This window comes from Bidens hawaiensis, unplaced genomic scaffold (assembly GCF_021521415.1).
Source record: "Bidens hawaiensis isolate Kalapana, Puna unplaced genomic scaffold, B.hawaiensis_p1.1 tig00024436_1, whole genome shotgun sequence".
Lineage (NCBI taxonomy): Eukaryota > Viridiplantae > Streptophyta > Magnoliopsida > Asterales > Asteraceae > Bidens > Bidens hawaiensis.
In genome coordinates, this window is record NW_027505044.1 from 235,998 (window position 1) to 262,915 (window position 26,918).

Consider the following 26,918-nt stretch of genomic DNA (forward strand, 5'->3'; position numbering starts at 1 on the left):
GCATGAAGCGCCAGGCGCAAAAGCAAGAGTTTTTCGTACTCGAGGTGAACGCATTTATATATGTATATATCATGGGTTTTTAGCTTCTTCACTCATGATGTAGCTATATTTAAGCATTATATATGATTTAATATATAAACTATCTACACATACAACCTAAAAAGCATATTGTACAACACTTAGATGCTTAAAAACCACTTGCGTACGAAAGGCGAGTGCCTCACCTTCGCTTTAGGTCGCTTTTTGCCTAAAAAGCTCGCATTTTGAACATTGCTCGCCTTGACTAGCCTAAAGCGAAGAGACATTCGCCTTATGTCGCCTCTCGCCTCGGCTCGCCTCAGGCGCGCTTTTTTAAACCAAGACTGCAACTAAGATATAAATGCAACAACAGATACAAGGATGTTTGCAATAAACTAATTAATACATTAAATAGTCAAAAGATATCATAAAAGATATCATTATATGTTTGAACCATATAAATTGGTCATTATTATAGAATGTTGAATATACGATAAGGCCCGAGAAATTAAAATGGGGATGCACGTTTCAACTATCATATGAATCTATATATAGATTTTTAGTGAAATGGTTTTTAGGTGTGGCACTGTGACTCTGGATGCTAAGAAAAGTTGCTATAATCTAATCTTGTTCATGGTATTTCGTCAATCTCAAGGTAGTTTTGAAGTATTGAAGAAATTCTACGAACAATAAACATGTTGGGGATAACTTTAATCTTCGAAGACGATGCACTTAGTTAATTAAATATCAAATCATACCTTCTATTTTCAATCAATGTATTTGTTGTAATCATTTTATACTCTAAGATTTTTGTTTTCGGGTTTATTGGCTTCGGTAATATTTTAGACAAGGAAGCCGCGGGTATGACTAAAAGTTGTTGTAACCGAGAGTTGATGATGGGACTATGATTAAAAGTTAGATTAGATTGTATGAATGGAAGTTTTGAAGTTCAAGAAAGCAAGATCTAGAGTTGTTGGACACTTACCAAGAGATGATGATGTTGGATGACTATGGATGGTCGATTCTTGGGCGGTATATTTAAGCGCCTAAAAAACTCCTGTTATTATTGTTTTTTTTTTCTTGAACGGCAATTACTTTTTTATATGGATAAACCGGGCTAGCAAGAAACTAGACGAGACGAGACAGAGATGTAAATTGAACTTTAAAAGTGACCTCTTAAAACAAGTACAAGACTAGAAAAGAGAAACGCGCAAAAACTAATTGTGTGAAATAAAAAAGAAAAAAAGAAAGAAGGACGAAAGGGAACGAGACGATATCGAAATTCCCATGGACCAATCCTAAAACCCATTGCACCATACCATATATGCAAAGCGATCGACCTAACCTGCATATTCAAACTCCCACATGATCTTTTAATAGCAAACCCGTTTACGTCGGCCGTATACATAACTCGCCTCTATAAAGGAAGCATCAGTTAAAAAGAATACTATTTGTTTTATTTTCAATTATTCTCCATATCTAAGCTGTTGATCTTTAATTGCATTTAAACACATCCACACCTACATTTACTAAATAAATATTGTCAACCAAAAGTTTTGTTGATTGTTCTCTTTCAAATATAGGGATGCACAAATTTCCTTGTATCAGTAACTAAGGAAATCCGTAGAAGAAAGTTTTAGATTTCAGGCTGGACGTATTGGGAAAAAGTCATACAAACTAGACTTGAAATATAGATTAAACATATAGCGACCAAGTAACCAAAACAATAAAATCTTTGTTGATGGTAAGCTAGCTATATGTATGCAATACAATTCATAGATCGAGAAAAAATCTATCTGTAGTTAATTTGTCAGATATAATCCATTTATTGAATTGAGGAATTACAATACTTGAAATAAGAATATGAACTTGATCGAAGAAAATCTAATCGGATGAAATCGATTGGATTGCAAAACAATTAATATGAGACTACATTAATAGAGGACTCTTTTGTCTTGAACGTTATCGACCTATGCGGTTAACTCAGTTATTGGTTCTCATGTGAAATATCGGTCAGAACACCAGTACCGATAATATCGGCGATATTGACCGATATTTCACCGATATTCCCGATATCAATGTTTTAAGTGTTAATATTCAACTTTTAGTGTTTAATGTTTTGTGTTTTGAGTCTTAATCAGTTCTACTTGCTACAATTATTAGTGTTTTGCAAGTTACAAAAGGATAATTTGTTAATAGTAGAAGAGTATACTGAATTGTTAATATTAAAGTGTTATATATATAAATTTTGCATTATATTAAAATTACTGATATCCCACCGATATCTCACACCGCATTAACTGCTTAGTTATCGACCTAAGCTCAGAATCCCATGAGCCTACTTGCTCAAGTGTAACTACTCATTATGAAAAGAGAAGAAAGACGTAATTTGAACAAGGAATGATATGGATTATCAATTGAAGGACAATAGCATATGATTTTAACATATTTATTGAATTTTAGATCGGTTAAATAAAAAATGTAAAAAACTGAACCAAAATACATATTTGGTTTATGGTTTCAGAATTTCAAAATCGGTTCAAAAACCAAATATTGAATCTAGCTATTTAAGTCGTCATTTTGATCAATCCATTACATCTTTAGCTCAGTCTTATTCAGTCAAACTAGATCTAACAACAATAATGATATAAATAAAAGTTCAAAAAAAAGTGATTCGGTTTACTCAGTCAAAAACCAAAAACCAAACTTAGTTCGAATCTATTGTTGGTTAGATTTTGAACTTCTTGAATTTGGGAACCTGATAGACATCCTACTCAGTCTCAAGGGCAGACCTACCCTTGTGGTACGAGTCTGCCATTCCATATGAAAAAAAAAATCATTACTATTCTAGTGTAAAAATTCTGACCAACTCTCATGATTGTATAGCCATTGAGAAAATATATGATCCCTGTGAGAAATAATTCTTGGATCCATCACTGCTTAGTATCGTCTATATTGTTGCACTGTATAGTTTGGATGTGCATTATCAAATCCACTTGAATACATATATGTTGTTTGATATACATTTGAAGTTGACTTGTAACCCGATACTGGTTAGATGGGACACGTGAACATATGCATCTACAAATCCACTTGAATACATTAGATATTTGTTGTTTCTATGTCTATGTTTCTCTATGTGTGTTTATGTGAGAGGGGGAGAGATAGAGAGAGAAGGAGATCTTAGTTAATTAAGTTAATTGATGAATGAAAATGCATGGGAAAAAGGTGAATGAGGCAGTAGGGAGATTGAAACCGTGAAGGGCCTGCAGCAAAACATGTGAATTACAACTCGTGATTCTCTCCAATGTTTTGAGGTGGATTTCAGCTTCTTATTCATCATCCTCATCAACATCATCGTATTCTCCCTCCCTCTCTCTCTCTCTCTCTCTCACATATAGATATATCATATATGACTATATGTGTATATGTGTGTTGTGTGGAAGGAGTCCACAAGTAGGGAGTATCCTAGGCGAAGTGAGAGTCTACATTTATTCACTGAAGACAAATTAGTTAACTACTTACCTACATCATTCAATTCCTAGACACGTCATATGTGCTCATTGAATAGATAATATTATACCATTGAAATTATAATGGCATGACAATGATTCTCTTTGATATAATATATATAAAGCTCATGGAAGTATTCAAAAGGTTTTCTAATCGATTTTGAGGATAAAAGCTGCTAGAAAATTATATTCAAACCTTTTGGCCATGTAAAGTTATAGAACCACAAGAATGTTGACTAATTTGAACTATAACAAATTGTGAAAACTAAAATTGTACTTTTTTTTCATTGTACAAAATCTAGACAGTGACACATGATATCAATTTCTCATCTTCTCATTTTCTACTTTTTAGTCAGCAAAAAACTTACTTGAATTAATTCATATAAACAAAATGAAATTGATATCTGAGTGTAAATTTCTTTTTTATATTTCCCATTTGATTTTAGATACTTATCTTAACATTTGATTTGGCTAACTGATTATATTTTACATTATTAAATTTAATCATGCATTAAACCAAATAAAATGTTTTATTTTTATGTATTATTTATTTTATAAAATAGCAACACTAACTTATAAAATGTTTTATACACCGGTTATTAATAAATAAGTAAAATGAAACCATAATTAGTAATATCATCACGTTACAGCAATATTGTTGTTGGGCTTTGAATTGTTGGTACAGTGACTATAGTCTACTAAACCCAACGGTCACATGGGCTTCAAAAACCAAAACAAGCTTTCTAAAACGTGACAACATTTAACCCTCTACACTCACTCACACTCCTAGTCCTCTCTCTACATAACCCCCCGCTCCCTTTCACACTTCACTCACCACCAATTTCAAACCACAATGGACAACTGCCGTAGACCCACCGCTCCATTCAAGCCATGGAAGAAAGGCCCCACCCGAGGCAAAGGCGGTCCTCAGAACGCCGCCTGCGAATACCGCGGTGTCCGCCAGCGAACATGGGGCAAATGGGTTGCTGAAATCCGAGAGCCCAAAAAACAAACCCGCTTATGGTTAGGTTCATTTGCCACCGCCGAAGAAGCCGCCATGGCTTATGACGAAGCCGCTAGACGACTCTATGGCCCCGACGCTTACCTTAACTTACCGCATCTTCGATCCAATTTCAATCCGCTTAACAAATCACATAAGTTCAAATGGTTTTCTTCAAATAAGTTCATGTCAATGTTCCCAGCCACGGGTTTGCTCAATCTTAACGCGCAACCGAGTGTTCATGTGATTCACCAGAGGCTTCAAGAGCTCAAGAAAACTCAACCGTTGCCCTCTTCTTCATCGAGCTCGAGTGGTTCCTCGAATGTTGATCAGATCAACCAAGAGCAAGTTCAAGTTACTAGTGACAAAAGTACCCATGTGAAAGAATGCATTGACAAGCCTCAAATTGATCTGAATGAGTTTCTTCAGCAACTTGGAGTGTTACACAAAGATGATGAGGATGATCATAAAGAGGACGAGTTCCCGTCTTCGAAAGGTGTTGTTGATCAAGAAGCTGATTTGGGAGAAGAAGATTTCAACTGGGATGTGTTAAGTGAGCTTCATGGATCTCATGTTCAAAATTATGACCATATGTATGATGTTCATGAGCATGATCAAGAGCTGGTTTTGCCAACCACTTTATGGAATTTTTGAAACTTCATGTTATCGATCTATTTATTATGAAAGTACGTCAAGAATTAATGATGCTTGGAGAGCATGCATGTACGTGTTGTCGTCTGTATAAGACCATATTACTTTTTTCCATTTATAGTAAAGTTCTATAATGTTCAACTTCCTTAATATATATTGTAGTGAGATAATTGAGTCGGTGATATAAAGGGAATCATATAAGGGCATGTTTAGAATTGAGTTTTATAATAACTTATTTACTTAACAAGATAATAAGTTGAGAAAAGGTTTTGCAATCATAAAACTCCTTTTGATTTTAGTTTTTCTTCAAAATGTTAAAAGATTGTTTTTTAAAAGGCTGACTTTTTGAAAAAAAAAATAGTAATTTAAGACAATAAATTGTTTTCAAATGCTAAACATTTGAACTTTGCTTCAATCTCTGTGGTCCATTCTAGACAAAAAGAAACTCAATAGCACAAACTTCTTGGAATAGTTTCGTAAATTGAGGATTATCCTCAAGTAATAGACAATAAATACTATGTCTATAATCTTTTATAGTTTTATTCATTGGCCAGTTCTAGCATGAAAATAAAGGATGCTTGGACCAGATCGACATGTCGATGACTCGTTAGTGTGTGTCGTGTCTAATGTCGGTCACTATGGTTCTGGAAATCCAAAGAGATTTGGAGGATGGGACATCATAGTCTAGAACTCGAAGGAAATGTTTAAACGACAAGCTTGGTGTGAGCGCTTTAAAAAGCACTCTAATCATGTCGAATGCCAGAATGTAACATCTAGTCTCTCGTACCATCAATATTATCCACTTTGCCCACAAAAATCTCACGAATTTGTTTTTGGTTGCCCGGTGGAGATGTGTTGATGATTAAAGAGATGGGACCCATTTTGGACCCATCGTCCTTGATGATTGATATGGGACCCATTCCTTACGACTAAGAATCTCTCGTGTCCATGGTTGATGTGAGATTCGCCAAATGTGTTACAAACACCCCCCCCCCCCCCCCCGCCCCTCTCTCTCTCTCTTTTGATCCCATCATCCTTGATGATCCCACTCGGAGATGTGGGATTAATTCGCCTAAGATGTCCCTATGGACACTCCAGGGGAGTTATCATACTTAATGAGGTTTGTCTCACTATCTCAAACGGATCAGGAGTGACTTTGATACTATTTGTAACTGCCCACCTATCGCCGCACAATAATATTATACCTTTTGGTCGGGACGAACCACCTCCCCTCATGGGTTTGCTTTTGGTTGCCCATGTGTAAACTTTCCAGGAGATCGCTCATGGTAATACTACTTCCACCTAAATGCACATCACCAATCCTTATCTTAATGTATCTTGAATACCGAAGGATGTGTGGGTTTGTTGTTGAATTGAGAGGCCGAAGTATGACTTGACTTAACATTTTTTTCTAGACATGCAATGGTCTAATCAACCTATTGAACCCAGAGCTAAAAAGAATTTATGGATTATGACACAACTCGATTATGTTGGGCTCATTCAAACATGATATCTTTAGACTACAGTCTACATGACTGGATTATCTTGGGCTCATTCAAACTTAAATATTTACACATCTGGATTATCTTGGGCCCATAATTTTGTTTAGTTTATTGTGATCATAATTATCGTTAATCTCTGAAGTAAAAGTGTTATATATAAGAGCCCATTTTTTAGTATTTGCTAGAGGCACCCAAAATTTCAAAAACGAACCTAATGCTTTTGGACTAGAAGTTTAATGAAGTTTCTTTATTTTAGTAAAAGAAGGTAGGTCACAATAGTGTCATACTGTGATTGCTTTTTAAGTATGAAACCATTTTCAGTTTTCACAGTCAATATACGTGTGCATTGGTGCATATCATACATATCTTGATTTTCTAAAAGTACTCTTTCAGTCAAGAACATTCTTTGTGTATATATATAGTACTGTAGTTTCATACATGTGTTTATATCATACATACAGTGATATAGTATATTCAATTTGGATGTACATCACAAATACATTTCCGTCCCACCCTTTTAATTCATATGTACATTTCATGCTTATATTCGCGCGCGCGCGGGGGGATGCAAAGCTTAGACTCAGGGTGGTCCCGACCCACCCCTCCCTTTTCTTTATTTTTTTGCATAGTACGGTAAATTTACTCGTTTTTCTTTGAAAATTTGAGCCCCCAACGTTTTCGTCCAAGCTTCGTCACCATATATATTCATAGTCATAGCAACATATCATGTTTTCTAGTTATCATTACCAACCATCCCTTTTATTATAATCTTAAAGTTATGTATCACCGTTTTATTTCACACGAAATATATATACACACTACGTCATATTGTTATTTATTTTGATTTTTGAATAAACAATATGCATACATTGTGTGCGCGCATTTACTTCTATAACACGTATCACCTATTTAACCTATTTAACCTAGTGATATCAAATAGTCCCAACAATCAAGAATCATGTTACCAAGTAAAGTCCTATAAGAAACAATGATGTACTAAACGTATAAACGAATAGTCTTGTGTCTTGTATGAAACAAACAATTAGGTAAAAGTAGTATGCCAACTTTCAACCAACTCCAAGGGAGTTATTCAGTTTTTTTGTAAAAAAGAGTACATTTTTTTTTCTCTTTTTTGTGTTTCTACTTTATGTAAAAAAAGTTGGATAAAAACATATCGGTTTTTCAAAAGGCCAAAACTAATTTAAAAAAACAATAACAATAAATGAATTATAAAATTCGATTAGGATATGTTTGGCTTTTTTTTTATTAAGTAATTACATGTATTATTTGGTTTTCAAAGTTTTTAAATTCATAACCAAAACTCAACCCAAATCTTTCACGGTTTTTCGGTTTCAGGTATCGGGTTCGAGTTATTTAGGTTGAGTTTCGAGTATCCAAATAAAAAAACTACAATGCTAAAACTAAAGCAACATATTTATCTTCACTCGTAACCAATGTTGTTGAGACCGGATCGGATCGTCGGACCAATCCGACCGGGATTCGCTCCACGACCGGTCGGACCGGTCTGGTTCTATGTAAGTCGTTCGGTCCTACCGGGAAACCGGACCGGTTGAACCGGTTTATTATGAAAAAATATATTTTTTTTAAATTCTTTTTTTCAACCTTTATTGTCGTTTTTTGAGAGAAAAGTTGTTCGGTCGGTCCAACCGGTGAACCGGTTGCCCGTCCGGTTCGCTGTCCAATCTGATTATGAAAACATTGCTCGTAACATAAATAACCAATATATATAGTTTGAAAAAGAGAATTTTAACAAAGTCCAACGCTAAAATTAAACAATATAATCATTCAATCTTGATTCTTTGTTTCCTCCTTCATTTCCAATAGGTGTGGATTGTTGGAATAAAATAATATATTTTACAAAACACATTTTTTTATATGTATTTAGTTATTAAATTCCAAAAAATATATATAAATATAAGCAGTTACTCCTACCTCATTGGAATTCATGCTGAATGTCCTATATGTCACCTTAAAATCTCCGAATTGATCATCTCATCCTCGTGCACCTTAAAATCTCCGCATTCTGTTACGTTGGTTGTCAATTATGGCGATTCCAGCTGCTGCTGTCATCGTCCCTCTAAGCGTCCTCTTCTTTGTCTCCGGTTTAATCATAAATCTAATTCAGGTACGTACTTATTTATTATAAATTATTATTATTATTTCAAATCATTTTTTATTTTTTTTTAATATTCTTGACTGTTTATTACTTGGATCACAATATTATTGATTTGTGAATATTTTCAGTACGTTTCAATATTGTGTTTATATATATTTTTAGGCTGTATTTTTCGTGATTGTTCGGCCGTTTTCGAAGAACGGTTACCGGAGGATTAACAGATATGTGGTGGAGCTGTTGTGGATTGAGCTTGTGTGGCTAGTTGATTGGTGGGCTGGAGTTAAGGTTAGCTGATCATTTCATTTTCTAACCTTCATTCATCTAATTATGTAGCCAAAACACTATGCTAGGCCGACACTAAGATTCTCAGGGCCAGGGGTGGCCCCAGCCACCTCTATTTATGAAATTTTTTATACGTATATTCACCCGGCCCCTTCAGCGTTTTCGTCCAAACTTCGTGACACTGAGAGACAAAAGCTAGGGGATGCGTATGCTAATGTACATAACAAAACCAACATACTAACTTCTTGATATGTATTTAACTTTTTAGTCATTTACCAACGCATTTGCAGGCTATATGCATACATACACCAAATTTGTTCATGCTTTTTCGTTTTTTAAACTTCAGGAGAGACGAATAAACATTGCATTTCTATCATTTTTCTTTGATTTTAAATTTTATAAGACCGAACTAATTAATGAATTTTTATTTCTGCGTATTCTTGCAGAATTTAGATTGAAACTAGTGGAGTTTCCTGGCACCGATTTATTATTAATTTTTGTCTTCTTTTTGTCCAACAAATTTGATTTGATTTGTTTTGAATATGGTGTTCTAACGTGACATGTTGTAGGTGAAAGTGCACACAAATTCTGAGACATTCAAAATGTTGGGTAAGATAAACATACTAATGTTTCTACTCAGTATAAATATTACATATCCTATAAATAATATTAATTTTAATTACAGGTAAGGAGCATGCTCTTGTTATAGCTAATCACAGAAGTGACATTGACTGGCTTATTGGATGGGTATTTGCACAGGTGATTAGCAAGTATTTCACTTATTGCAAATGTTTTGCACATTACTTATTTTTGTTGCATTGTACTGTGAGTCTATGACAGCGAGCCGAATGCCTTGGTAGCTCATTAGCCATCATGAAAAAATCATCAAAACTCCTTCCTGTAAGTTTCTATAATATGTTATGTTACAATATGCTAATTTTACATTTATTATATTAAAGTGTTTGTAATATAATTATATAATACTATATGCAGGTCATAGGTTGGTCAATGTGGTTTTCTGAGTATCTTTTTCTTGAGAGAAATTGGGCTAAGGATGAAAGTACTCTGAAGGTGTTATTTCATTACATTTAGTGCATTTAGTGTTTACTAAAATTTTTAGAGGCAGTAATTTCGGCCCGTTCACTTATGAATCATCTGATCCAATTTTCTAACTCTCAACGGGTCAAGGGGGGTAAAATTTAAAAAGTAGCTAAAAAGGAAAATTTTGTTGAAACGGGTTATATACAGGTTACTGGGTTGACCTGTTAACTAAACAAGTTGGTGCGTCGACATGTTTAACTAAGCAGGTCAATCTAGTCCCGTTTCATTATACAGGTGACCCCTTTTTTAAAAGGGTCAAATATACCAACCCAAAACGTGGTTTTTTTTTCATGTCATGTTTTGCAGCTCGGTCTTCAACAGTTAAAAGACTATCCTCGGACCTTTTGGTTGGCTCTTTTTGTGGAAGGGACTCGATTTACTCACGCAAAGCTTTTGGCGGCTCAAGAGTATGCATCTTCAAACGGGTTGTCTGTTCCAAGAAACGTGCTCATTCCTAAAACAAAGGTTATAACAAGTTAAAACACACATCCATTTCAGAGACCATTTGTGTTACGTTTTAGCAAATAGTTGGTCTAAAGTTCTAGTTTTTGAAACTTGGGGACCAAACGACAAGAACCATATGTGTAATTAATTCTAATTATTATTTTGCTTTTGTTTTTGTTTTGTTTTTTATTTATTTTCAGGGTTTTGTTACATCAGTAAACGAGATGCGATCGTTTGTTCCCGCCATTTATGATATGACAGTTGCAATTCCAAGAAGTACAACTCCACCAACAATGTTGAGGCTCTTTAAAGGTCAACCTTCTGTGGTGAGCGGTCTTTTGACTTTTTTTGTAACGGGCCAGGCTGGTCTACCCGTAAATGTGTTTCTATTTATATTTTGAATTTTTTTTAAATTGTTATGATGTTAACTTATGGTTACAGAAATCTAAACTTTTTAATATTCAGGAGTGTGTATAAAAATGGTTAAAAATGCTACCTGTACTATTTTCTAGTAATTATAAAATTCTAAAGGTTACTTTTATTTTCTTTGTAACCTATTTTAAAAATTGTTTATCCAGTTTTGTTCCCTCATGAATTCTAAAGATTCCTATTTTAAAGACTTGTTTATAATTTACAAAAAATTGATCTATCAAGTCAATGTTTGTTTTACAGGTTTAATGTTATGATAAGAAATTTAGGTGATCTATTTCAAATGATTTATTTTGTTTTATTATTATTGCTTTTTTTTGCAGCTTCACGTGACAATGAAGCGCTATTCAATGAAAGATTTGCCCGAAACAGATGAAGCTATTGCGCAATGGTGTAAAGACATATTTGTTGCCAAGGTTCTTTATTTCTTAATTTCTGTTATTATTGACACACAAGACAATAATCTAGTAGACAAATATATAAGTAATCACTATATAAGATGTATATACTGTTATTTAAAGGGGTTCCTGTTAAAAGCTTAATTTTGGGCATGTATATTATATTTAAAAAAAAAAGTGGATTAATATAATCTTTAATTATAGTAGAGTTATTAGTAAGGTCTGAGGTATATTTTATTATATCTACCTTTTAAAATTTATACTTTAATAGATTAGATTATTAGAAGTATCATAATGCAAAAATTGTTGAAACTAGAATATTAGAATGGATGAAATGTTAGGTGCGTTCTTTTATCATTTATGCATTATGCGGAAGGTGTATATAAAAGTTAAATGCAATTGATTAACAAATTGATATGTAATTAAAAATATTGTAGCATCATTTTATAAGATATCTATCAATTTTACAATAATATGAAACTACTGAGAATTTTAAATAACCCTAAAGTGAAAATAGATGCCGGCGTAATTTATAGGTAAACATCGTACGTATTTAATTTGTGTCCATTTAAAAGGTATCGAGTAATTGTGTAAATATTATTAGTATTTATTTTCGTGTATTAAAAATGTTTCAGGACGAATCATTAGACAAACATAACGTAGAAGACAAATTTCCCGATACAGAAATAATCTATGACATCGGTCGCCCTTTAAAATCTCTCGTGGTAAGAAACCGACTTAAGGGGGTGTTTGGATATTGGTTTTGGAACTAATTATCTTGAACTAAAATCATGATTATCTGATTCGGGTCATTTTAATATTGCATGTTTTTTTTTTGTATACACAGGTATTTACTTCATGGGCATGTCAACTTGTTTTTGGGACCTACAAATTCTTCCAATGGTCTAAATTTTTGTCTTCATGGAAGGGTTTAACGGTTACAGCAATTTGTTTGGCGGTTGTTACAGTTTTAATGCAGATATTGATTCAGTTCTCGCAATCGGAGCGTGGAACGCCTACACAGGTGGCGCCTTCAAGGACCAAAAATGGTGGTAATGTACACAACAAACAGCAGTGAGAGAAAAAAAATATATAAAACAGGTTTATATGAAAAATACCACATTTTTCTTCATTATTTGTGAAAGTTGTCCTCAAAGTTTTTGTACCAAAGAAATAGAAAAGTCCAAGAATCAATTTATTTATATGATTTGTTTTTGAAGAGTACATAATCAGCTGTCATTGCATTAAGCTGTTTGCTTTGTAAGTATTCAACTACACTATAGTCTGCATCCTGCAGGATTTAAACCTTAAACCTGTAGTTCACACTACTTAACCACCTGGAAGTCCCCTTCGCTTTCAGGACAATTATACAAGTTCTTAGCATTTAGCCGTGTTTGAATTTAAGAAATTTCAGCATGACAAGTCATCATAACTTAAAAACAAAACATCAATCTCCATAGATAAAAAGATGGTGAACTAGAAAACTTGACAGTTAAGCATGTTTGGATAGAAGAATGTCTCCATCAAATAACTGAAAACAAAATAAATTTTCTAATGGGAATAGAACATGTTCCAATAAAATATGCAAACTTTAAACAATCATTGTATCAAAAAAACCAACATAATTCTACTTCAAAATTGCCCCCACCCCCTCTCAAAAATACCATAGTTTCCCACCACTATATAAAGTTACAAAACCTAAAGATCCAATTTCTGCATCAACTCCATAGACCCCGTCCCAACCTTAACCGGCATCCCAAGACAAATCCTAGCCGTTGGTGTCTCCAAATTATCCATCATACCATGAGATGCCGCTTCCACAATAAACTTAGACGCAGTCTCAAATGACATTTTATAAAACGGAGAAACCGACTCAGAAATACTCCCATGTCTACTCATGGGCCTATACCCACCCGAGTGAGTCATATAGTCAGCAATCAAACTCAAATGCCTATAATCAATCTCAACACCATAACTACCAAACACATTTTGCATTTCCATTATTATGCTTGTTCTTGCAGCCTCAACACCATAAGTGTTGAGCATGGTGTGAATATTATTGGAATAAACATGGTTAACATCGAGGTTTTCTTCCATGTCCCAAAACGCAGGTAGTTCGACTCCAGAGGCTTGCAATGCACATGGGACGATTTTGTCTTCTTCGTTCTTGTCTTTCGTTTTCTCGTTTATGTTTATGATTAGGGTTGTTTTGATTCCAACAGACTTGTTTAACATTTACGCTGTATTTAATGGGTTGGCATTGGTCAAGTTTTCCTGAGCCCTTGATGTAGACTTTCTTTGCAGCTTTTTGTACAACCTGCAAAAAAAATTGTAATTTAGAATAAAGATTATTTAGAAAAAAATTGGAATTAGAAGTGATTTTATATTAAACATATCCTATTTGTTGTAACGATCTTCAAATAAATAAATGAAAACGGTTGTCTTTTATGTCTTAAAAAGTTAAATAATTAGCTGAAAAGGTGTGTATTAAGTGTTGACAGATCATTATTGTGACTAGTTTTTGTAAAAGTTAAAAAGATAACATCATAAAAACCAATATACTTTATAATTTTTCTTGAAAAAGTTCCTCATAAATGTCTAAAAACACAATAAAAAGTCACACAAACCGATTTTGATATACTAAAGTGCCTAAACTTATCTAAAACGCATTTAATTGTGAAAAAATATTTAAAATTATAAGTTATTACCTTATATTTGTTAAAAATAGAATTGGTGTATATTTTAGTTTCCGAAAAAGTTGGCGTCACTTTATCAATATTTGACTAGTTTAAGAGGCTAAAAGTTGCTAATTTTAAATATTTTTTTCACCGTTTCGTGTTTCTATTACATCTTAACAGACTTAGTTACACTAAACCAGATTAAATAACTTTTTCAAAAGAGAAAAAGTAAAGTATGTTGGTTTTTCTAAGACATTTAAATTTTTTAATCATATTTAAAACACTATGAAAAATTTTACCTCTGCCAGCAAAATTTCTGGTTCATTTGTAAACCTAAAATGAGCTTCAAGAGTCAAATTTTTAACTTCCACATGGTTTGACCGGTCAAACTTTCTAGTCACAAACTCCTCATTCGTTTTAGCTTTCGCTTTACTCGTATCTTCTTGTTCTTGTTCCTCCACTACATCCTCATCATCTGTCTCAGCATCACTTTCATCTTCTTTTCCATTTTTACCCTCGACTACATGTTCGCCATCTGTCTCTTCACTTTCTTCATCTTCTTCAACCTCCTCTTCAGATTCGTCATATTCAACCGAATCAGTATTTTGTCGTTTCTGTTTGTTATAATCCGATCCAAGATCATCAACCGTTTCATCTTTTCCATCATCCTCGTCATCGTCACCATCACGATCATGATCATCATGATCTGGATTAGTGGCGGATGCATCATCCTCGCTGGCAGTCTCAGCTTTAGTGTTCTTAGAGCTTTTGATCCCATTGATCCGGGAAAGTAATGCAACGTGTCGTTCTATTGCATCTTCTAACGCTCTTAAGAAGTTGTTTCTTAAAGTTTCTTCACAGTTGCGACGTGATACGTGTTTCGGTTGGTTTAGTTTGACTTTAAGCTTATACATTCTGCATGGTTGGTTGTTGAGGATGTAAAGTGGCAATTTTGTGACTTCTATACTCCGCATAACTTCTGCAACTGACAGTTTTTTCACCTTTTCAACAAGTCTCTCTGCGTCTTCCCTGAGATTGTGACATGTTAGTGACATATTGAAAAATTATTGTTTTTATGAATTGAGACGGTGGAAATAATGTTTACGCTTGTAAATGAACGCAAACAGAGCCTGTCTAGTTCATTCATTTAACTTTAACCAAAAAAACGATTGTGCATCACGAACAACCATATGAACGGAGTTTTCTTGTATGTGTTCGTCTATTGAGAAAATGAACATGATCATGCTAAATTTTGTTCATTCATTAACAGTATAAACAAACAGTTCGACGAACATAAGCAAATGAAGTTTTGTAGTTCGTGTTCGTCCGTTAAAAAATTAATATGTTCGTGTTCGTCCGTTAAAAAATTAATATGTCCGTGTTCATTTGTGTTCGTTCTTTAAGAAAATGAACTAACGGCACACGAACGTAAACGAACGAACATAACGGAACATAGATGAACGAATAAAACTGAGCTAAAACCAGTTGAAAGTACTGTAAAGAACAATGTGTTAGGCCATAATAATCCTAACCATAAAGAGAAAATATATTGATTTCACCATAACTGTTATTTTAGTCATAATTTTGCTATAAAAATTATCTGCTAAAGATTTAACCTTTAATCTCGAAGTACTGAACTTTGATCTAAGTAGAAAATAATAACTCACATTGATCTTCCTTGTAACAAGGGGCATGTTATCATAGGAGTTTTAATGTTGGGTGCAGCCGTCATTAATTTCTCCTGTAGACGTGGAATACCAAGTGTCACATTCATCTCACCGCGTCCAGCAAGATGAAACGTGTTCAACCTGCAAAAGAATGAAAACAAACATACAAAATACAATTCAATTTGCATAAGCATAATATATAAAAGTAGTATGTGGTTTCAAATATCTTACGTCATTTGAGTAGATGGCTCACCAACGGATTGACCAGCTATGACACCAACGGGCTCTCCAGGCTGTGCAAGACTTGAGAGATACTTTTGTCTTATTAGCATTAATAAATCCTCTCGGTTCTCATTTTTGTGTTTGTAACTTTTAACTTTATCTTTAACACCTTGTGGCAACTCTTGAATATATGAATTGAATTCAAGTGGCTCGCCTAATTTTTGGCATATGATTTCTTGATTCTAGCAGGGTAAATAAAAAGGAACATATTAATATTACTTAATGCCTTCAACAAACCAGAGCAAAATAACAAAAAAGTGTAAAAAGGGAGCAGTTTCGACCCATTCCCTTATGGAAACCTGTTTGCCGAATGAACACGAATGGAGTGTTTTTGTGCTTGTTCGTTTTAGCTTTAACAGAACAAACAATCAAGCATTAACAGTTAAACGAACGATGTTTTCTTGTTCATGGTCATTTGATAACGAACAAAAAATAACAGAACGTAGATAAGCAAACATAACTAAGCTAACACCAAGGAAAAGTAGTCGTGAACAACAATATGGTGAACCTAAAAAAAATTACTAAAGCTAAACTAAATTGTAACGGGCCAGATAAATAAATGAGCATAATCAACATAAACAAAATTAAATCAACAAAACGAGCATAAACGAACTTCAAGCCGAACAGTTCACTGAACGTTTGGATGGTTTACAGGCCTATATTTATGTAAAACAGGCTGAAAGAATCAAACACATCGAAAGTAGTCATATTTAAGAAACATTAGCAAGAATAAAGAATCTCACAGCTTTCAGGACTTGAAGATTATTGAGGAAACTAGTTTGATGCACATCAACTCCGTCTTCACCATAATAAAACTGAACTATTGAACCATCAGCATCACGGACCGTGTGATCATATGAAACTTTCAAACTCTCAAGATTCTTAATAAGACATCTTTGTAAATATCCACTTCGAGAAGTTTTGACAGCTGTATCAACCAACCTACAACACCCCACAATTTGCAATAACTTACTGACTGTAATATACTAATATATGTCAAATATTATTTAGAAGAGTTTATAATATAGTTTCAGTTTTACCCTTCACGACCAGCCATGCAATGGAAATAATATTCTTGTGGGCGAAGACCCGTTAAAAACCGATCAATAATATAACCACCCGCGCGGGAAGTAAAATCCCAAGGTGAAAAGCTAGGTAAAGTTTTCCCGGAAACCATTCGTGGCACTCTTTTTCCCTCTAACTCTTGTTGACCGAGTAAAAATGAAATTTGTTGGAAATTCACCTGTTTGTTTAAAGTTAAATTATATATGAAATTTAATTAAAAGTACAACGATGGGTCTTGTGAACCTACCGAACTACCCTTGGCACCACTAATAGTCATGAGAGAAATGCAGTTTTGTGGGAAAGGTTTCAAAAGTCCTTTTGGTAGCCATTTTTTGCTGATCATGGAACCTTTATCTCTAAGTTCTGTTTGCATAAGGTTGTCCAGGCTGGCAGTTGCGGTTACTCCATTATTTCTTATTATTTTCTCGGTTTCCAGTTGCAGCTCTCTTATGCCTACAAATATAATTAAAGAAAGTGACATAGAATAATAGATATCTCCAATTGGTTTGAAATTTCCCAGATTATAATTTCAAACTTATACCTGAGACAAATAATTCATATTAGAAAAATGTAAAAGATTGAAGGTGGCATATTAGGCAGTCTGACGGGTTGGGTAACGGTCAAAAAAGATTTTGGCAAAACAGTCCGCTTCAGTACATACACAAACATTACAGACACACTAAAACACATGCATGCACATACACAAGGATGAGCAACCGAGCAAATGGTGCCGGATACCAGTACCGGTACTGAACCGGGTACTTTTGGTACCCACATTTTGAGGTTTTGGGATCGGTACGGTACCAGTATTTTACCGATTATTTTGCCTTCATTACCGATGCCGTACCGAGCATTTTCAGTACCGATACCCATTTTTGGCAATTTTCGGTATCGTATCGGTATTAATGGTACCCGGAACACATATAAATACGCATGCGTAAACACACACACACACGTACTATAACACATACAGAGACAAAAAAAACAGAAAACACATACACACGCACACAAAAAACATAAACACATACACATACACACACAAAACCATAAACACAAACACAGAACACATTTGTACGCATCTACGCGTATGTGTTAGTGTGTGTGCGTGTAAGTATATGTTAATTACGCTTACAATAATACTCTCAGTATCTACTTTTAAATACAGATTATAGACCACTTTTAAACCATTCAAGGCATTCCCTTAAATTAAAGTATTAAATTTGGCACGTTTGAAATATAAATAATAACCCAAATCGGAATGTTTCACATTTGAACCGATCAAAACAACCACCTCTACTCTATTCTGTTAAGTTCGGTACTACAACTAATACCTGTTTTTGATTCTCCAAGTTAACAAATTTTCGATGAACCTTTTCACCTACATCTTCGCCTTCAAGCTCCATCCTCATTTCTTTGTCACAATCAGGTGATACCATGAGGTCATCCAAACCACATGTAAATCCATGAAACTGATATAGAACACATAAGTTAAAAATAATACTGGAATGCTTTTAAAGAAGTTCAAACTTCAAAATAAATATTATTAAACTTGTAATTCCTGTAGAAAAGAAATGAATAACCGACTAAAAGCTCCAAGTAATAGTCCTGCAACATCTGCACCGTACAGTTCTTGAACTGTATGAACCAGACCATACTTACCAAACTGAGCTTTGTCTATCACACCACACACAAGCTCATTTTTCCATATTAATAATCTGGTTTCATCAGCCTCTTTAAGATTCTCTCTGTTAAATTCTGCAAGCTCTTTTTTTAAACGTTTATTTGTTTTATTTTTCTCCTGTTTAACCTTTTTCCCTTGAAAATACTGTTCTGGAATCTTCACCTTGTTATCAACAGTACAAGGTGTATAACCTCTAGTAAGATGATTTAGTATTGCTGTTATAACCTACAAAGACAAAAAATAAAAAAACTAGGAAATTCAATTACAGTCATTAAACAGTAGCTTAATTGTATTAGTGATATATGAGTAAAAAGAATAAAGTATTTATAACAAACACATGTTTGGAATAAAATGTTTTTGTTGGTTTTTTGCAATGTAAATACACTTTAGAAGACATTTGACCCATTTGACCCATTTGACTCTTTATAGCTAATTTAAAATGTTTTTGGTGGTTTTTTGCAATGTAAATATACTTTAGAAGACATTTGACCCATTTGACTCTTTATAGCTAATTTTCCCATTTGGCCTGTTACAGAGAAAGCATATCCCAAATCAATCCATTCATAAATAAAAAAAAATGTCTTTGAAAATGGACTAAAGAGTTAAATATGATTATATATATTAACCCATTTGGATGACTTTCAGAAAAATTAACCCATTTGGCCAGCTTCTTCTAGTACACTCTAGAAAAAAATCTGACCCGTCTGACGCATTTCTTTTTTGCTAATTCACATATTCAACCCATTAGAGATAGAGCATAGCCCAAATCAATCTGTTCATAAGTAAAAGAACAAATCTTCGTAAATGACTAAAGACTCAAATATGGCTATATAAATTGTATAACTTCAATAACAAACTAATCTTTTTAATAAAATGAATTAACAGGTTTTATGCATCCTTAAAATGACTTTCAAACAAGATTGACCCATTTGACCAGTTACCTTCTTACCGAAATATATGCCATCTACATATATTTGATTGAAAGAGAACGGATAACACACACACACACACATATAAATATAATAAATTATGACCTGCTTTCCTGTCCATAGAGGTTTTGGCTTTAAACCTGCTGGGAAAACGGGGTCCACGAAGCAAGCTTTATCAACAGAAACCTTCCCATATTGTGAAGTACCGCCAGCAAACACACCAGAACCATAAAGAAGCTGATAGAAAACTTCACGGCTTAAAAATGTATCCTTCATTGTAAGAAGTACAGAACTAACAATATGATCCTGCATGTTAAATCATATCAATACAAAGATACAAAAAACACCTCTTAACTGTAAATGAATGAATATAATAACTGATACCTGAATTAAGCCTCTAACTGTATCACCTCTGGTTGGAACAATATACTGATTGTTAGCATTCACAATATTATAGGCTTCAGCACGTGAGATCTCATCTTGTGGTAAATGAACATTCATTTCGTCTCCATCATAATCAGCATTGTAAGAACTGTTTATTACAGTTAAGAATCAAAACGCAAAACATGAAAACTATAAATAAAATATGATAAATATAGTGCGTAAACAATACTAACCTGCAATTGGCATAATGCATTCGAAGAGTTTTCTCCCCTTTCAGTACTCGAACTATGTGTGCCATTATACTGGGCTTGTGAAGTGTAGGCTGAAATTAAAATATTACTTAGGATATCTTAATAAGTAATTATTAAAGATGATTAAAGAAACCCTTTCGTGTCACTCCCTTTTACTTCTTATGTTACTAATATATGGTTAGATGCAATTACCATGCAATATTAAATAATAATATAATTTTAAGAGATTTCAATCGTAAGATGGCTTTCAACTTGTTTCATCCATTCTACCAACACATTTGACACCTTTTAACTAGTTTTTTATATTAACTGGCTTGAAGACAAACATGCTTGTATTCGTTCATTTTAACTTTAACCAAACAAATGATCAATCACAAACAATTAAACATACCCAAGGTAAAACCATGTAAAAGTAATGAACGGACTTAAACACACGTAAACTAACCAACATAAATGAACATAAACGAGCAAACAAGACACGTCTTGATGTTCATTAGTTTAATTAAAAAAAGAAAAACTTCTTTCTTGTTCACACAGGCCTAACGGTATAAATATAAAGTACCTGGCGGTTGACAAGAACAATATCTCCATCTTGCAAGTGTCGATATACAACTTTACCATCAAAATCATAGTCAAGGCTCTTATTGGATTGTATGCCTATGCCCCTAGAAGAAGGTAATTTTCTAGATATAGAGATACGCATCTTTTTGTTTTGTGGTAGTCTCACAGTTGACTGCCTATCCGCATAATGTGTAGCTCCAGGAAGAATACTAGGACCATTAATAATTAAATCCTTCAGTTTTCCAGCATTCCAAGGAGTCACCCTCTGCAACAAATCATTCAAATTTTTTGAATAAAATGATTTAGAAGGTTTTATGCACATTCCCATTTAACTCGATAAACATAACGTGATTTGAGACATGCATATGAGATGTAAAAATGAGACAGCTAGTAAATAATCAACTATACCTCAGGGTAGGTCAAACGCAAGGCAAAATAAGGTGGAACTCCAATCTCATTGACTGCTAAATAAGGATCGGGTGAAATGACGGATCGGCATGCAAAATTGACTCTTTTTCCCATCATTTTCTGGCGGAATATTCCCTCTTTCTTCTCAAGTAACTGGCATATCCCGGTATTTAAACTTCTCAGATTTGGATCTTCCATCAAGAGAGAGAAGAAAAAGAAAAAAAGCAGTTTAATCAGCATATTGAAAAAACCATGGAAACAAACAGATCTTCATCTTGATTGGCAAAAAAATTGTCACAAAAGAGATCAAATATTGTTACAAAGTATTTACATTTTTCAATTTGGCCTTCAATTAAAAAAATTGTTTCCGTGTTCATGTTTGTTCGTTAAGAAATGAGCATGTTTGTGTTCCTTTACGTTCGTTCGTTAATATTCTAAATAAATGTAAATGAAAAAACATAAACCAACAGACATATACAAACATAAGTGACCAGACACAAGAATATAAAACGAGTGTGATCCTCCTCGTTCGCTATTCAATTACAAATAAACAAGCATAAAGTAGCACACACAAATGCACTTAAATATACAAACTTAAAGGATCGTTCACAAACATAAATGAACGAACAAAACATGCGTTCATGTTCGCTCGTTTAGAAAAATGAACAATTTGTTTTGTTTGCTTCCGTTCGTTAATAAACAAACATAAACAAACTTCCCACTGAACGGTTCACAAATGGCTAAGTGAGCGTTCGGTTCGTTTACAGACCTAATTGCATGTAAACAATTACAAATAAACAAACAAAAGTAGCACACACAAACGCACTTATATATACAAACTTAAAGGATCGTTCAACGTAAATGAATGAACAAACATGTGTTCATGTTCGTTCGTTTAGAAAAATGAACAATTTGTTTTGTTTGCTTCCGTTCGTTAATAAAGAAACAAACATAAACAAACTTCCCACTGAACAGATCACAAATGATTTAAGTGAGCGTTTGGTTCGTTTACAGACCTAATTGCATGTAAACAAATGCATTATTGTAAAATTTGTTATAGGGCTATTTCATAAACAAAAGAAATAATAACCACCTTTGTGCTAATTTTGACCTATTAAAAAACCAGCTTATTTTAGTTTTAAAATATCAATAAGATAGTTGGTCTTCACACTTTAAGTGGCGCATCAACAAAAAAGAAGTCAGCAAGATCAACAGTTAAAAACACCGCTAACCAGATCAGATAATTAGCCTAAATCAAACAAATTAAAGATACAAAGATAGCGTTCAAATATCATGATATTCAAAAACAAGCAATAATGATGACTCACTTGGGGCGGTCTTGCTGTCAAACAAAATATTTACAGACTGCTGCAAATCCCTCCAACGATCAGCAATCTTAGTTCCTTCAAGTTTGTTAATATGAGCTTTTCCCAATGCATCATTTGACTGTACCACTTTGCATAACAATACTGTTTGTGGATTCTCCATCACCTGTAAGTCAAAACAATAATATAAAGCATAAAAATGAACCAAACAAAATATGTTTCTTGTAAACATATACTTACAGAATCACCTGCAACAGCAGCAGGTCGAAACTTTGTAGGGGGTACAAGTAATGCTTCTAAAAAAAACATGAAACCGAAAGTATAAAACATAGATCTTGATAAGAGCGTGTATAAAACCGAATTAACCAATGAAACCGAACCTAACAAAAAACCGATAGGTTAGTTTAATGTTTTAAAAAAACGAAATAATGGGTCAGTTCTGATAATCGTTGTTTCCATAACTGACACAACGGACCTGAACCATCAAAACTATATAAAAGAATTCGTATAACCGAGTGCAAAGTAATATTCTCAAATTATTGAAGCCCAAAAGTGTAACAACAATATATTTAGTGATTAAAAATTTCAGGCCAAATTACATTCTACTGGGCCATTTTGGTCAAGCTCAAACATTTCAAAACTAAATCTAGTTCAGAGTTAACCGACCCATAACCAAACCAAGCCAACACGTAAAACCAATTAACCATAACCAACTTAACCAAAACGGATCGGTTATCATTCTCCAGTTAGCCAAAAGTTCAGTTATGGTTATGGTTTTAGGCCAAAACCGACTCGAGTGCAAAAAAATGATGTCTTGTTTGGTACCCAAGATGGTAAAAGAGAGCCTGAATATCTATTTTTAAGCTCCATGAAATCAGAGGGCACTTTTGACATTTTCTTTTTTGTTTTCTTTCGTTTGGACGATGTGGCCGCATCTGAATTGGTCCCAGCCGTATCAACTCTGTCATCTTCTGATTGCTCATTGACATTTATAACCTCAGAAATCTTTTCATTTTCATCTTCATCTTCTAGAAGCTCTTCCTCATCTCGACTACTTCCCAACTGATAACCTTTTATATAATTCTTTTCCGCATCAGCAACACCCATTTCCTAAGCACATTCGTTTATACGCAATTAACTTCATAAAAGAGCTAAAAGTAAGTCGTTTCCCAAATAATGTTAAATGTAATAAAAACTAACCATATGAAACGATCCAAAGATTGGTTTGGTGATCTTAGGGTTTTTACATTCACAGTTATGACAAGACTTGCCAGATTTACTAAAAAACTCTTTCAAGATAGCGGTTGATTCCACATACTCAACAGATGTCCAAAACTCATGATTTTTTTGTGTGGGCACATCACTTTGTGAAACAAAACTTGAACTTGAACCAGGGTTACCATCACTCTCCATATCAATATCTTTGCTATCTGAAACATGGACATAATTTTTGGCACCAGCAACATCGCCTTTTGCTATCATCCTCAGTTTAGCAGTACACACTTCAACCTAAAACATAATCAAATTATGTAACATGAATACATGATGGCAATACGTCAAAAGAACAAAAATAAAATAAATTTACTACTTAATACCTGTTCTCTGCCTGCCTTAAAATGGCGACAAAACAAGCACGTTTGTCTTAAAATAATGTAAAGCATATCAAACAATAATGGGTTGTACACTGGTGAAACAAGATCAATGTGACCACAATGACCCGGGCAGTTAAACGATTGCTGCCCACACGACTTACAGCTGCACAAATTTAACAGCCGGTTTCAGAATAAGCATGTCTTAGCTCTGTTATGAAATGATATTATAAAACAAGTTAATACTTACGGTGCTTGCTCATCAATGGGGCCCATCAAAGGATCATACAAGCCTCCAGGTTCTGGTCTTCCAACACTGTCAAGTAACTGAACATTCGTAATCTTGATAACACTGTGTTTCCTGACATCTTCAGCAGTCATGAAACTGGACGCTACACCGTCCACTATCTCTGATGCGCCCTGAAATAATAAGAAGAAGAATGTAATCAAAAGGCACGAAATAGACGCATTAGCATTACAAAAGTTGAAATTTAAGAACTAAACATACAATAAGGTTTCCCTGTGAATAGTCAATATCGGTGGGATATCGGTTACCGGTACCCATGTGAAATATCGGTAAGAATATCGGTACCGATAATATCGCCTATACTGACCAATATCAGTATTTTAAGTCTTAATTGTCATCTTTTAGTGTTTTAAGTCTTATCAGTTCCTACTTGCTACAATTGTTAGTGTTTTGCAAGTTGCAAAAGGTTAATTTGTTGATGGTAGGGTAGTATACTGAATTGTTAATGTTAAATTGCTATATATATATATATATATAAATTCTGCATGATTAAAATCACCGATATCCCATCACGATAACCGATGTCTCAAATATCAGTCCTTGACCGATATCTGATATTTTTCAGCATTAACTGCATATTCTATATGTTATAATTATTAGAGACTAATAGCATTATATATGTAAAAAAGTATAGGTAATAATTATTAGAGGCTATAGAATATACATACATACACACACACAAAAAAAGCAAGCCCTAACTTGAGTTAAAACTTATGTACAGAAACATGAAACTAACTATGACTGATAAATCGATAACAAAAGTAGTAAATCAGTATACCTCAGTAGTCTGAGCCATCTTTTACAGTCAAACTGAGCTAATACAGATAGACGGCTGCTTGTAACGATCGATTGGTGGCTCTACAGTGAGTATGTTAACTCCGGCAGCTGAGGACGACGGTTGAAGGCGGCGGCGGCGGCGGCGACGGCGGGGTTTAGAGAGCCATGGTGTTTGTGGCGAATGAATGAATTTGGGGTTTAACAAACTTTGATCTGTTTGCCTTGTGGACTTTGATCTGTTTTGATAATAATGTTTGGTAATGCTAATGATAATTCGGATGTGGATCATCCAATTACTTTGAAATTAGGGTTTGGTTTTGGATCATTTGGACGTTATACTGTTTTTGTTTATATCTGCTGCAATTATGATTATGATAAATATGTTTTCTGATTTCTCTTCCAAATTATATCGTGTGATTTGACCTATTGTGTATTGACATTCACTTAGAACTGATTAATCAAATAGCTTAAAAATATATGATGCAATTAGGGGTTTAAATGAGTCGAGCTCGGCTCGATTCAAGCTCTTTTTCTAAAACTCGAGCTCGGCTTGTTTCATATTTATTAGTTAATTTATATACGTTTTTAGTTATTTCTATTTATTTTGAGATAAACCTTAAACGAGCCTTAGCACGGCTCAAGCTCATGTTGTACCTCAAGCGAGCCAAAGCTTGGCTCGAGCTCGGCTGTGCAGGGTAAAATTAATACATTGAAGTCAAAAACAGAAAAAAATTAAGTAAACACTAGGCTTGAGCTTGGGATTGTTAACTAAACGAGCTTTATTCTCGAAAAAGCTCGGCTTGTTTCGAGCTTTTTATTTATCCGAGCTCGAGTAGCTCGTGAGCAGCTTGGCTCATTTGCACCCCTAGATGCATCATGGTCATCTGCAATCATGTTGTGTAAGTTGTTTACTAGAATGGAAGAGTATGAACTTACTGATATTCCTTCTTGAATTGAAATTGGATTCCTTTTATCTGTAACCTGATTGCTTCGAGTTGGTTTGAAAACAATTATTCGTGAATACTCTGTCAGAATTTTATATTGATTTTGTTTACAAGAAATTGATATTAAAGGCTAACGTCTAACTGAACAACTCTGGATTGCATTTTATTGAAGACTATTGTCTGTTTTTTGAAATATAAGACATTATTTTATCGTTCTTTTTGATTTATTGATTCTTTTTGATACACTTCTATCTTGTTTCTGCATAGTTCATCTAAAAGTTTTGTGTTGATATGCATTCACTGTATTCAATCAACTCAAATCACAATAGAATGCTAAGACTTCATATGTAATGCAGCCTCAAAGAAACAGATACAAACTAACCTTTACAAACAATATAGTAAAAGGACGGATATGCCTCTGCACACACACTACACATAAATCTGTCTAATACCATCAATCTGTCACTATTTCTTTTTTAACCTCGCCTATGTGGTCAAAAGCCCACAAGGTGCATGCCTAGGGTTGACTCGACGTGGTGACCTTTCTCTAGACTCAATATGCATGCGCATACAGCTAGTTACCTATACTTGTCGTA

The 26,918-nt window shown here is 34.0% G+C and overlaps 1 protein-coding gene and 2 pseudogenes across 2 annotated transcripts; 2 read left to right on the forward strand and 1 right to left on the reverse strand.

Annotated features, from left to right (window-relative positions):
* The first annotated feature begins 4,383 nt into the window (after positions 1-4,383).
* On the forward strand, positions 4,384-5,184 carry LOC143610153 (dehydration-responsive element-binding protein 2F pseudogene; annotated as a pseudogene).
* A 3,493-nt stretch (positions 5,185-8,677) lies between these two features.
* On the forward strand, positions 8,678-12,570 carry LOC143610140 (1-acyl-sn-glycerol-3-phosphate acyltransferase 2-like). The gene is made up of 11 exons (XM_077084703.1): positions 8,678-8,829; positions 8,983-9,105; positions 9,672-9,711; positions 9,788-9,861; positions 9,943-10,002; positions 10,096-10,173; positions 10,510-10,668; positions 10,848-10,973; positions 11,400-11,492; positions 12,110-12,199; positions 12,322-12,570. The coding sequence occupies exons 1-11, from the start codon at positions 8,749-8,751 to the stop codon at positions 12,550-12,552; spliced, it is 1,155 nt and encodes a 384-aa protein (XP_076940818.1). The 5' UTR covers positions 8,678-8,748; the 3' UTR covers positions 12,553-12,570.
* A 500-nt stretch (positions 12,571-13,070) lies between these two features.
* Positions 13,071-25,397, reverse strand: LOC143610150 (DNA-directed RNA polymerase I subunit 1-like; annotated as a pseudogene). Its single transcript, XR_013149541.1, has 22 exons — positions 25,380-25,397; positions 24,803-24,898; positions 24,545-24,714; positions 24,301-24,460; positions 23,906-24,214; positions 23,494-23,815; positions 22,946-23,085; positions 22,709-22,871; positions 21,381-21,571; positions 20,974-21,237; positions 20,394-20,482; positions 20,161-20,308; positions 19,882-20,082; positions 18,716-19,072; positions 18,501-18,635; positions 17,414-17,623; positions 17,142-17,344; positions 16,845-17,043; positions 16,051-16,283; positions 15,820-15,960; positions 14,452-15,181; positions 13,071-13,791 (listed from the first exon to the last, which is right to left on the reverse strand). The product of XR_013149541.1 is annotated as a DNA-directed RNA polymerase I subunit 1-like (transcript).
* Positions 25,398-26,918: the final 1,521 nt, after the last annotated feature.

Excerpts from the sequence above, each read along its gene's own strand:
- LOC143610140 (XM_077084703.1), top strand. The coding sequence starts at position 8,749 with ATGGCGATTCCAGCTGCTGCTGTCATCGTCCCTCTAAGCGTCCTCTTC. Across the intron at positions 8,830-8,982 it reads TAATCATAAATCTAATTCAG|GCTGTATTTTTCGTGATTGT; the intron begins GTACGTACTTAT and ends ATATATTTTTAG. Across the intron at positions 9,862-9,942 it reads TTGGATGGGTATTTGCACAG|CGAGCCGAATGCCTTGGTAG; the intron begins GTGATTAGCAAG and ends AGTCTATGACAG.